Source organism: Lepidochelys kempii, chromosome 1, assembly GCF_965140285.1.
Source record: "Lepidochelys kempii isolate rLepKem1 chromosome 1, rLepKem1.hap1, whole genome shotgun sequence".
Lineage (NCBI taxonomy): Eukaryota > Metazoa > Chordata > Testudines > Cheloniidae > Lepidochelys > Lepidochelys kempii.
In genome coordinates, this window is record NC_136380.1 from 217,590,309 (window position 1) to 217,602,558 (window position 12,250).

Sequence of the window (12,250 nt, forward strand, 5' to 3'; positions counted from 1 at the left end):
AAATAATTCAAAAATGTTCTAAATGCAGTCACTCTCCCATATTCCACTACACTGGTCACATACAGCACAAGATTTGTTACAGGTCCTGGAAGTGTCCTATTTGGGGATAGGCTGGCAGGGTTTACAAGAAAAGAAGTAAATTTTTGGAAAAGCTTTTCTTCACTGTAAAATGAAGATTCAGGTTAACCAAAACATTTCTCATATTTGTGCTGCATTCACCAAATTGTTTCAATGAAAAAAATCAAAACATTTTATTTGGACATTTTCGAAATAAAATGTTTTGATTTTTCAATTCAAAATTGCTTTTTTCATTTTAATTTTAGTTCAACACTATTTTTTTTAAAATGGTAAAAAAGATTGAAAAAGAAAGAGCATTTCATGTCAGGTCAAATCAAACATTTTGTTGGACTTCAAACTACATTTTTTGACTGTTTCGGTTCACCAAAAAACCCTGAAACATTTCTATTTGGGTTGGCCCAAAACGATTCTTTTTTTGATTTTTCAGTTGGCCAGCAAACCAAAAAATCAGTTATTCGCACAGCTCAATTTACAAGGACCACGGTCCACATTCACAGCTGGTGTAAATCCGCAGAGCTGCATTGAATTGAATGGAGCTATGCCAGTCTACACTGCTGAGGGCTTGATCCCATGACTTGTTATAGACAAAACCGAAAAGTCATGGTTTCTGTCCCAAAAGACATGGCTGTGGCAAACGTATCACCTTTGCTCATTATTTCAGTCACACAGTGCAGCAAGGTACCAGTATTTTCCTGTAAGAAGTGATGCAGTATTACAGTTTATATTGGCCAATGTAGTGACTTATCGCTGCTTCCCTTTACAGCATTAGACAGTGTGTGATCATATGAAATCATCAAGGTTTCTGTAAGCGGGGGAATAGTCCCGCTCTTGTGGGGAACTTTCCTGGCTTCTGCACTACCCCGGTGAAGTGGGCTAGCAAAAGAATCTGAGTCCTTGCTCCCATTTCCTTTACCCAGTGGCCTCCCTGCTCTTGAGGACTCCCCTTCCACTCTTCTGTCTGGCAGAGTCCTCGTAACCCCAACAAGGCTGGGCCCAGGATTCCTGGGGGGCTCGACCCCCAACCCTGCTGTGGTCACCTAGGACAGGGGCTAGGGTGTCCCAACTCCGGGGTACTCTCTCTGCACTGGGCACTTCTCTGACCCACTGACCATTACATACATGTTAAAGCAAATCCAAGTTATTTAATCAACAATTAATTTTAAAAAGAATAAGGGAAAATGGGAAAGGTGAAAGGAAACACATCAACGCGCTCTGTGGCAGGGAACATCACAAACAGTGTCTCTGGAATGTCAGGACAGTTCACAGTCTGTTCCTTGTAAGTCCCAGGCCTTCTTCTCAGGCCCTGGTTGTGCTGCAGGGATGCTGTGGTTTGGACACTTGCTCTGGTGGTGGCCACACACTCTCAGGCTCTAAGTGGTAGGACCCTTCTTCCCAGTGTCGCCCCCGCCCTGTCGGGGTTACGATCCAAGCCTGGCCTGCAGAGCCCCTTGGCTGAGGCATCTCCCTGTGCTGGGCCTGCTGCCCAGGGTCCCCCTCACTCTCCCCAGCTGCTCACTGCACCCAGCTCCGGACTGCTCCAGCCCCAGCAGCACCACTCGGTCTCTGCACTGCTGCTGTCTCCAGCTCCCTGGGCTGCTTCTTTGGCCCCTCTGCCTCTGGTTGCTGCAGCTCTGCTCCCAGGACAGGTCTGCTCTGCAGGCTGCTTCTGTGACTCTGCTCCCAGCACTGACCTGCTTCGTGGGCTGCTTTTCTGGCCCCTCTGGCTCTGGTTGCTGCAGCTCTGCTCCCAGGGCAAGTCTGCTCTCTCTGGGCTGTGCCTCTGGCTTTGGGGCTGCAGCTCTGCTCCCAGGACAGGGTCTGCTCTCTCTGGATCTAGCACAGCTCAGCTTGGACCCCTGCTTTCTCCTTAGCTTGGCCCCACTCTGTCTGACCCAGGCAAATCCAGCTCACACGGAGGATGGGACCTCCCTGGCCTCCTGACTCTTTGATTAGCCTGCCCGCCCTGTCATTCAGGCTGACCTGGAGCACTGGCCTCTCTCCATTGTACCTGGAGGCTGTCAGTCTCAGGGTCCTGATTCCCCATCGACCCTTCCCCCTTTTAGTACTGGGAGCTAGCCAACCAAAACACCCCCACTGAATGTTAGTGTAAGCAGTGTCAGGATGAGCTCCACCCTGACATCTGGTGGTGAGGTGTGGCAAGTTGTGGAAAAGAACTTCAGGGGCAGATCTCATTTGCATAGGCACACCCACCACGCCTAGAATGAGACCATAGCTGCCCAAATGGTCACTTTGGCTGCTGTGGGATCCCCAGTGTCTCTGTTATTGGGGCAGGAAGAATAAATTGTTATTACCCTGATTATGGGAACTGTGCTTGGAACTGTACGTGGCCTTTTGTTACGATGGAGGGATTCACCATCATCTAAGTAGCACTCGCTAGGCAAGGGTCATGGGTTCCAAAACTGGGTGAATGGAGAGAGGCTGGGGACAAGTATTAATACTTGGTGGCATGGGCCCCTTGGTGAGGGCCTTACATGCTGATTGCACTTCCTCCTCTCTCCACTGTGGAATATCAGAGCTAATTTTGATTTCATTAGAAGTCTAGTTATAGGCTGCTGAGCTCACTTTGGGCTGACAGTGCCCCAGCACTGGGGCTCCCCTACTATAAGCTGAATTCACCTAAGAGCTGAAATCACTGAGTGTTGTGTTAAGTAGTGGGGGAGCCTGAAGATATATTGTGGAGCAGTTTGCGGGAGGGCTGGTGAAGCAGTTCGACACGGAGCAGTGTGTGGATGGTAGGAGCTGCTTGTGGGCCGTGGAGCTGAGTGAAGGAGTTCGTGGGGCGGCTGGCGGAGCGGAGCGCAGCTGAGCGAAGGAGTTCGTGGGGCGGCTGGTGGAGCGGAGCGCAGCTGCGCGAAGGAGTTTTGTGGGGCGGCTGGCGGAGCGGAGCGCAGCTGAACGAAGGAGTTCGTGGGGCAGCTGGTGGAGCGGAGTGCAGCTGCGCGAAGGAGTTTTGTGGGGCGGCTGGCGGAGCGGAGCGCAGCTGAGTGAAGGAGTTCGTGGGGCGGCTGGCGGAGTGGAGCGCAGCTGAGCGAAGGAGTTTTGTGGGGCGGCTGGCGGAGCGGAGCGCCGCTATGGAGCTATGGGGCGGTCAGCTTCAGATCACGTAAGGTGCCTCTTACCCCCGTCCCATTTCCACCCAGGTTGGGAGGTAAAGCTCCGCCGATAAACTTTCAAACTCTGGGGCCGCCCTGACCAGGGACAGAGACTTTTGGGGCATTGGACTTTTGGGATTGCTGGACTCAAGAACCAAAGGGAAAGGGGCATGCCCCAATTTGCCTGGGGTGGTTTTTTTGCTCATGGGTTGTGTTATGAATCCTGTTGGTGGTGTTTCCCCAACATAATGCCACATTGTTTCTCTCTGTTATTAAAAGGCTTTTTGCTACACTCAGACTCTGTGCTTGCGAGAGGGGAAGTATTGCCCCTTGGAGGCGCCCAGCGGGGGTGGTATATATTGGTCCCAGGTCACTGGGTGGGGGCTCGAGCCGGTTTGCATTGTGTTATTGGAATGGAACCCCTAGATATTGAACCCGGCCCTTGTTGCTGCCAACTCTGACGGGCAGAAGGGTTACATTTTTGGGGGCTCGTCCGGGATCCCTGGGTCAGTACCCCTCGCAAGCACCTGTTGAGTGATCCACTACATTGGGAAACAATTTATATATTTTTTTTGTTTGTGCTTATATTTTGAGGAAATTACTGTTTGTATAATGGCTAATATATCAGGTTTGTTGGGCCCTGGCTCAGCAGCTTCTAGCTCGGAGGCTGCAGCCTCGGCTGATGATTGGACAAAAGCTCTGGGGCAAATATTGGAAAAGGTTGTGCTGCCCCATGCTGAGTCAGACTCTTGTCGTAAGTTAAGATTATTTGCTGGGGAGGAGGAGTTTGAACCCTGGTTAGAGCATACCACTGAAATGCTGCAAGAGTGGGCCGTACCAGATGCAGAAAAGCGAAGATGCCTTATAGAGAGCCTTGGCGGCCCAGCATTAGATGTGATTCGCACCCTGAAGCTCATTGACCCTGGGGTCAGTGTGAAGGACTGCCTAGAGGCCCTTGAACACAACTTTGGGAGCGTAGAGGGCCCTGAAGACAGCTACTGTAAGTTCCTTAATTCCCGACAACAAAAGGGCGAGAAGGCTTCAGCCTACATACAGAGACTGGAGAGACTGCTTCAGAGAGCTGTCATGAGGGGAGCAGTGACTGCTGAGCAGATGGATCAGACCAGACTGGCTCAAATTGTAAGAGGAACTCAGTATCAGAACCCGATTCTACTTCATCTCCGGCTAAGAGAACGACGGGAACATCCCCCAAGTTACTCCCAGCTGATAAAAGAGGTCCGAGAGGAGGAAGAAAGGCAGGCTGCCAGTGAGTTTTGGGAAGCCCAAACATCGGAGCCAGCCAGCACAACACCACTGCAAATGGCCAGTGTACTGATGGTGAGCACCAGAGAGGAACTTGCCCAACAAATGCAGGTCCTGACGGAACGGATAGCTGAGCTGCAAAGTACCGTTGACCGAGTTAAGACTTCTAGGAATAAGAAGCCTCAAACTGTGGCGATTGAGAAGCCCGCACTTAGAGCCACCATCCCCCCCAGGCGAAGGGGGAAAGGTCAATTCTTCTGCTACCGATGTGGTCAGGATGGACACAGTGCTGCCAAGTGCCGTAATGAAGAAAACCCCTCCTTAGTGTATGGAAAGCTGAGGATCAGTTGGGAGAGATCCGGTAGCTGCCAGAGGGTCTGGGGACGGGGACCCCCCAGGTCTGCAGGATTTGAAGATTCCCCCAGAAAAGACTTTCCAGCTGGGATCCCTGCAGGACTGATAGGGCCTCGAGCAGAGGTCATGGTGAGGATCGAAGGGGTGGAGTGTAAAGCAGTGCTTGACACTGGATCTCAAGTGACTATTTTATTTCAGTCATTCTACCAACAGATGCTTAGGCACCTGCCTATACAGCCACTGACTGGCCTTGGCCTATGTGGCCTCAGCATGGATGAATACCCCTATCAAGGGTATGTCATAGTGCACCTGGAATTCCCAGAGGAGGTTGCTGGGGTAAGAGAAGAGGTAGACACAGCTGCCTTAATATGCCCTGACCCTAAAGGGACTTCTGATGTGTCTGTGCTGATAGGGACCAACTCCAGTCTCTTCAAGGTACTCGCGGATTACTGCAGAAGGCGGGCTGGGGACCAGTACCTGAATACCCTGATGATCCATACGCTTTGTGCTGAAGCCTATAGGAAAATTGAGAGCGCTAAAAGGGACACATCTGAGCTACCGCTTGGGGCACTGAAGTACGCGGGCACAACCCCCTTAGTAGTGCCTGCAAGGACGGAGCAAGAAGTGCTTGTCATGAGTACCTGTCTGAAAGGCAGTAAAGGGAAGTTAGCAATGATAGAGCAGCCGATGGGAGGAGAGCTCCCTGAAGGAGTGCTGGTCCCCAGTGGAGTCATAACCCTACCTGCTGAAGCCCAGGAAAGGGTGACTATACTGATTGCTAATGAAACGAGTCGTGATATTTTTGTGAAGCAAGGACAAAAGATAGCAGACCTCTTTGAGCCTGAGTCGATTGTAAAACCCCAGTATGAAACTCCAGTTCCGGCAATAGACCCAGCAAAGTTTGACTTTGGAGATTCACCAGTGTCCGAGGACTGGAAAGATCGCCTGAGGAAGAAACTTTGTGAAAGATCCAAGGTGTTCTCACTGCATGAGTGGGATGTGGGATGTGCAAAAGGAGTAGAGCACAATATCAGACTACATGACTCTCGACCTTTCAGGGAGAGATCTAGGAAGATTGCTCTCTCTGAGATGGAAGATGTGCGACATCATCTTCAGGAGCTGGCTGCGAATGGCATCATTACAGAGTCCCGCAGCCCATACGCCTCACCCATTGTGGTAGTCCGCAAAAAGAATGGGAAAATCCGGATGTGTATTGACTACCGCACCCTAAACAGCCGTACGGTGGTCGACCAGTACACTATGCCTCGAGTGCAAGACGCCTTAGACTGTTTGCTGGGAAGCCAGTGGTTCTCTGTGTTGGATCTTCGAAGTGGATACTACCAGATCCCTCTGGGAGAAGAAGATAAGGAGAAGACAGCCTTCATCTGCCCATTAGGGTTTTATCAGTTCGAACGCATGCCCCAAGGGATTTCTGGAGCACCTGCCACCTTTCAACGTCTCATGGAGAAAGTTGTGGGAGACATGAATTTACTGCAAGTGTTAGTTTATTTGGATGACCTGATTGTGTTTGGAAGAACCTTAGAGGAGCATGAAGAAAGACTTCTTAAAGTGCTTGATAGGTTGGAGGATTATGGTCTGAAGCTTTCAATTGACAAATGCCAGTTCTGCAGAACCTCAGTGAAGTATGTGGGTCACATTGTGTCCCAAGAAGGTGTGAGTACTGATCCTGATAAAATAGAAGCACTCACTACATGGCCACGTCCAAGTAACTACAGAGAACTCAAGACCTTCCTTGGATTTAGTGGCTACTACCGCAGATTTGTGAAAAACTATGCTACGATTGTAAAGCCTCTGAATGATCTTACCAGGGGACATCAGTCCAGCAAGAACAAATCTAAGTCCAAGAATAAGGGGAGGTCCCCAAAGCCTCCTGTGCAGAGACACAATGGCCCCTTTGCACCATTTGGGCCACGGTGGGATGAGAGATGTGAAAGGGCTTTTCAAGAAATCATTACTTGCCTAACTCATGCTCCAGTCCTAGTTTTTGCTGACCCAAGCAAACCATTTATCCTGCATACTGATGCCAGTTTGGAGGGTCTGGGAGCAGTCCTGTACCAGGAAGTGGAAGGCAAATGTAAACCTGTAGCCTTTGCCAGCCGAGGATTGTCTGATAGTGAAACTCGCTATCCCACCCACAAGCTGGAGTTTTTGGCCTTGAAATGGGCCATCACTGAGAAATTTCGAGACTACTTGTATGGTGCTCAGTTCCAGGTGTGGACAGACAACAATCCACTGACTTATGTGTTAACAAGTGCTAAGCTGGATGCTACAGGGCAGAGATGGGTGGCCGCCTTGGCTAGCTATGAGTTCAGCATTCAGTACCGATCAGGGAGAAGCAATGTAGATGCAGATGCATTGTCCAGGCGTCCGCAGGCTCCAGAAGTTGCTGTGATACCCACAGATGGAGTGAGAGCTATTTGCAGTGTGAGTCGCCGAGAGCCAGAGGCCCGTGAAGACTTTCAGGGATGTGTTGCAGAAGCTTTGGGCCTGCCCCCTGAATGCATGCCTTCTGCTTCGGTGAACTATATTGCATTAGACCAATCTCCTTTGCCCATGCTCAATGCGGCTGACTGGCAAGAAGCCCAGCGGCAAGATATTGACATTCGTGATACACTACTTGCCAAAAGGGAGGGGCGAAGCCCAACTGCGGTTGTCCCACCTAACCCGGAGGGTAAACTACTATTGAGAGAATGGACCAAACTAAAACTGATTCAGGGAGTGCTACACCGAATGACCACTGACCCTTTACAAAAACAACGAGCACAACTAGTACTGCCAAAAAAGTACAGAGCCCTGGCCATGAGGGCCCTGCATGATGACTTTGGGCATTTAGGGATGGAGAGGACCCTGGAACTTATTCGTAGTAGGTTCTATTGGCCCCGAATGGCTGAAGATGTTCGCAGGAAATGTGAGACTTGCGCTCGATGTGTTCAAAGGAAAACTCTGCCCACGAGGGCTGCATATCTCAAGAACATCACCAGCAACAAACCTTTGGAGTTGGTATGCATTGATTTCTTGTCTGTAGAGGTAGACAAGAGGAATGTTGGAAACATTCTAGTAGTGACTGACCATTTTACACGGTATGCACAAGCATATCCCACACGTGATCAGAGGGCCACCACCGTTGCTCGAGTATTGTGGGACAAATATTTCTCAGTCTATGGATTCCCGGCTCGGATACACTCTGATCAGGGGCGGGATTTTGAGAGTCACCTTCTGAAGGAGGTGCTGAAGATAGCAGGAATTAAAAAGTCTAGGACAACGCCTTATCACCCCCAAGGTGATCCTCAGCCAGAGAGGTTCAATCGAACCCTATTAGATATGTTGGGAACTTTGCGACCAGAGCAGAAGGCAACCTGGAGCCAGCATGTCGCATTTCTGGTGCATGCCTACAATGCCACAAAGAACGATGCTACGGGAGTCACCCCATATCTCTTGATGTTTGGGCGAGAACCAAGATTACCCATAGACTTGTGCTTTGGTGTATCAGAGGATGGAGATAGCTATGAAACTCATCAGCAATATGTATCCCGACTAAGAGAAAAGCTGCGGGATGCTTATCGCTTAGCTACCGCTGCGGCTCGGAAGAACGCAGACCGCAACAAACATCGATATGATGCTAGAGTGCGTTCGCAGGAGCTCCAGCCGGGGGACAGAGTCCTGCTGCGAAATTTGGGTATTGCTGGCAAACACAAGATAGCTGACAGATGGAAGGCAATACCTTACCTGGTGATGGAAAAGCTGGGAGATCTGCCGGTCTACAAGATCAAACCTGAAGACGGTCCAGGGCAAATAAAGACGGTGCATAGAAACCTTTTGCTCCCTGTGGGGGAATTGGTAAGCACCCCTTGTGAGATGGGCCACGGCAGGGCCGCCGGGCAGAACAGAGGTGCTAGACCAAAGCCGCCATCCAACACAGACAGTGGGCCCCCTGCAGCTAACTTACCCCTATTCTGCACATCTGAGAGTGAGTCTGAGGAGGAAGACACAACCCTGGTGTATCCTGGGATGGAGACAAGATTTCAGTCTCGATCAGCTGAACCAAACGAGAGTTTTCCCTCTTCCGCCCTAAACCCAATGGCGGAACTATTTAGGCCCCTTTCTGATACCCCGGTGCTGCTGATGAGACCCCCCTGTGATGACACACACAGGTTATTGGACAATGGGGACAGACAGGTAGAGGATGTCCTGGGCACCTTGGACCCTCCAGCGTTAGAACTAGGAGTGCAGGGGCCTACGCCAGTAGCCGAGGGACCCTCCAGGGAAGCCTCTCCATCCGTCACTCAAGAGGATGTTCCCCTTACTTCGGCAACAGAGATTCTCAATAGACGAGACAGGGTGATAAGACCAGTGAAACGGTTAACTTATGATGCACCTGGGGTGACTAGTGAAGAGCCAATACATTTAGCACACAGGCTTGTGGAAGCTAAAGTGGGCTTCCTGAGGCCCTTTGGAGGAAACCAATGAGTTGGTATAAAGGGAGTGTGATTTGTCGGGACGACAAAGTCTCGGCTGGGGGGAGGATGTAAGCAGTGTCAGGATGAGCTCCACCCTGACATCTGGTGGTGAGGTGTGGCAAGTTGTGGAAAAGAACTTCAGGGGCAGATCTCATTTGCATAGGCACACCCACCACGCCTAGAATGAGACCATAGCTGCCCAAATGGTCACTTTGGCTGCTGTGGGATCCCCAGTGTCTCTGTTATTGGGGCAGGAAGAATAAATTGTTATTACCCTGATTATGGGAACTGTGCTTGGAACTGTACGTGGCCTTTTGTTACGATGGAGGGATTCACCATCATCTAAGTAGCACTCGCTAGGCAAGGGTCATGGGTTCCAAAACTGGGTGAATGGAGAGAGGCTGGGGACAAGTATTAATACTTGGTGGCATGGGCCCCTTGGTGAGGGCCTTACATGCTGATTGCACTTCCTCCTCTCTCCACTGTGGAATATCAGAGCTAATTTTGATTTCATTAGAAGTCTAGTTATAGGCTGCTGAGCTCACTTTGGGCTGACAGTGCCCCAGCACTGGGGCTCCCCTACTATAAGCTGAATTCACCTAAGAGCTGAAATCACTGAGTGTTGTGTTAAGTAGTGGGGGAGCCTGAAGATATATTGTGGAGCAGTTTGCGGGAGGGCTGGTGAAGCAGTTCGACACGGAGCAGTGTGTGGATGGTAGGAGCTGCTTGTGGGCCGTGGAGCTGAGTGAAGGAGTTCGTGGGGCGGCTGGCGGAGCGGAGCGCAGCTGAGCGAAGGAGTTCGTGGGGCGGCTGGTGGAGCGGAGCGCAGCTGCGCGAAGGAGTTTTGTGGGGCGGCTGGCGGAGCGGAGCGCAGCTGAACGAAGGAGTTCGTGGGGCAGCTGGTGGAGCGGAGTGCAGCTGCGCGAAGGAGTTTTGTGGGGCGGCTGGCGGAGCGGAGCGCAGCTGAGTGAAGGAGTTCGTGGGGCGGCTGGCGGAGTGGAGCGCAGCTGAGCGAAGGAGTTTTGTGGGGCGGCTGGCGGAGCGGAGCGCCGCTATGGAGCTATGGGGCGGTCAGCTTCAGATCACGTAAGGTGCCTCTTACCCCCGTCCCATTTCCACCCAGGTTGGGAGGTAAAGCTCCGCCGATAAACTTTCAAACTCTGGGGCCGCCCTGACCAGGGACAGAGACTTTTGGGGCATTGGACTTTTGGGATTGCTGGACTCAAGAACCAAAGGGAAAGGGGCATGCCCCAATTTGCCTGGGGTGGTTTTTTTGCTCATGGGTTGTGTTATGAATCCTGTTGGTGGTGTTTCCCCAACATAATGCCACATTGTTTCTCTCTGTTATTAAAAGGCTTTTTGCTACACTCAGACTCTGTGCTTGCGAGAGGGGAAGTATTGCCCCTTGGAGGCGCCCAGCGGGGGTGGTATATATTGGTCCCAGGTCACTGGGTGGGGGCTCGAGCCGGTTTGCATTGTGTTATTGGAATGGAACCCCTAGATATTGAACCCGGCCCTTGTTGCTGCCAACTCTGACGGGCAGAAGGGTTACATTAGTAAGGGGGCAACATTCCCCTTACATTTCCCAATAAAACCAAGAAGACCTGCAGCATTATATCAGTTGTCACGACCCAGCAGTAAGTTATCATGGCTTCTCTATTCCACAGGGACTAAACAGCCCACCTACCTCCACTAACAGCTGTTTGATCACCGTGTCCCTCCGCCCTTTGTCCAGGGACTCCACTACCTCGTTCCCGCAGGGCAGATCTGTCTTCAGGGCCTCAGCGCTCACTGAGAAATTCACAGTCCCTGGAACAAAGAAGGATAAGTGTTCTGCCAGGCACTGCAGCTACAGGGGTGTCAGAGTCATTCGCTTGGCGTTGTGCTTTGCAGCACCACGGGTTACATGGAAACCTCTCTAAAGAGGGCAGAGCTCAAGTCACATGTAGTTAGCACTATAGCACAGCTCTGCAGAAGCCTTAGTTCCAACCCCTCGGCTCCAACAGCTACGCTGAATGGGGCTGGGCAAGATGGAGAGGAGGGGAGTGCAGGGGCAGGCCTTCAGATTCTCACACTCAGACCCCTGCATGGTGTCAGAGCCATCATCTTTCTTTTCCAGAAATTTCAGACCCAACCAGTCTGTCAGTCCAGGTATTTATATGGCCCTCATCGCAGTCGTGTACTGCACCTCCCATACATGGATGAATGTATTATTCCAATTTTACAGATGGGGAAACTGAGGCACCGGGACATTGACTTTCCCAAGCGCTGGACACTGAGTCTAGGTCTCCTGAGTCCAGTCCAGTGCCTCAGCCATAAGGCCAGCCTTCCTCCTTTCAGAGCAGATCAGTCCCTTCCAGAGAGGTTGGAAACGCCAGAAATCTTATCCAGAAATTTCAGTGCCATTTGGTCCCTTTCAAAGAGGTTTTGGACCCATCCATTAGTCCCTGATCCTGAGATTTTGAAGTTGCCAGGTCCCTTACCCAGAGATTTTGGGGTCACAGCCCAAGACACTGTTTTCCGTCCGTTCACACAGAGACAATAAGATTCTTCTTCCTTCTCCACAGGGGTAGCCCGGAAGTCATTAGATGAAACCAGTGAGATGCTGACCTGTCCATTGTACAGAAAGGTGCCATCAGGCAGGGAGAGAGAAGGGTTCAAGGGGGTTGTGGGTAAATGGAGATGAGACAAGGCAGGGGAGGAGAGGGGGCAGGGAGTTTGGGGGCCACAGGGATTTGGTGGGGCAGGGATTGAGGTGGGGAAAGCTGAGGGGTACCGTGGTTTGGGGAGGTGCAGGAGACTGAGGAGGGGCAGAGAGTTGGGCGCATGGCTCTGAAGAAACAGGAGATTGCAGGGCCTGAGGGACTCAGGACCAACTGTGGGAATAAAGACAAAATGGTGACCTCAAATTTACCACCTTGGCATGAGTCTGAGACCCCTCTGATGTCTTGTTAGGGGAGGAGG

The 12,250-nt window shown here is 51.3% G+C and overlaps 1 protein-coding gene across 3 annotated transcripts in view; it reads right to left on the reverse strand.

Moving 5' to 3' along the window:
* LOC140898777 (alpha-2-macroglobulin) overlaps positions 1–12,250 on the reverse strand; it is a 66,555-nt gene that overhangs the window by 23,002 nt on the left and 31,303 nt on the right. For all 3 annotated transcript variants that reach the window (XM_073313165.2, XM_073313156.2, XM_073313174.2), the window contains exons 20-21: positions 11,770–11,896; positions 10,974–11,095 (exon numbers count right to left, since the gene is read on the reverse strand). In XM_073313165.2, coding sequence (XP_073169266.2) covers positions 10,974–11,095; positions 11,770–11,896 — 249 coding nt within the window. The remainder of the gene's footprint in view (positions 1–10,973; positions 11,096–11,769; positions 11,897–12,250) is intronic.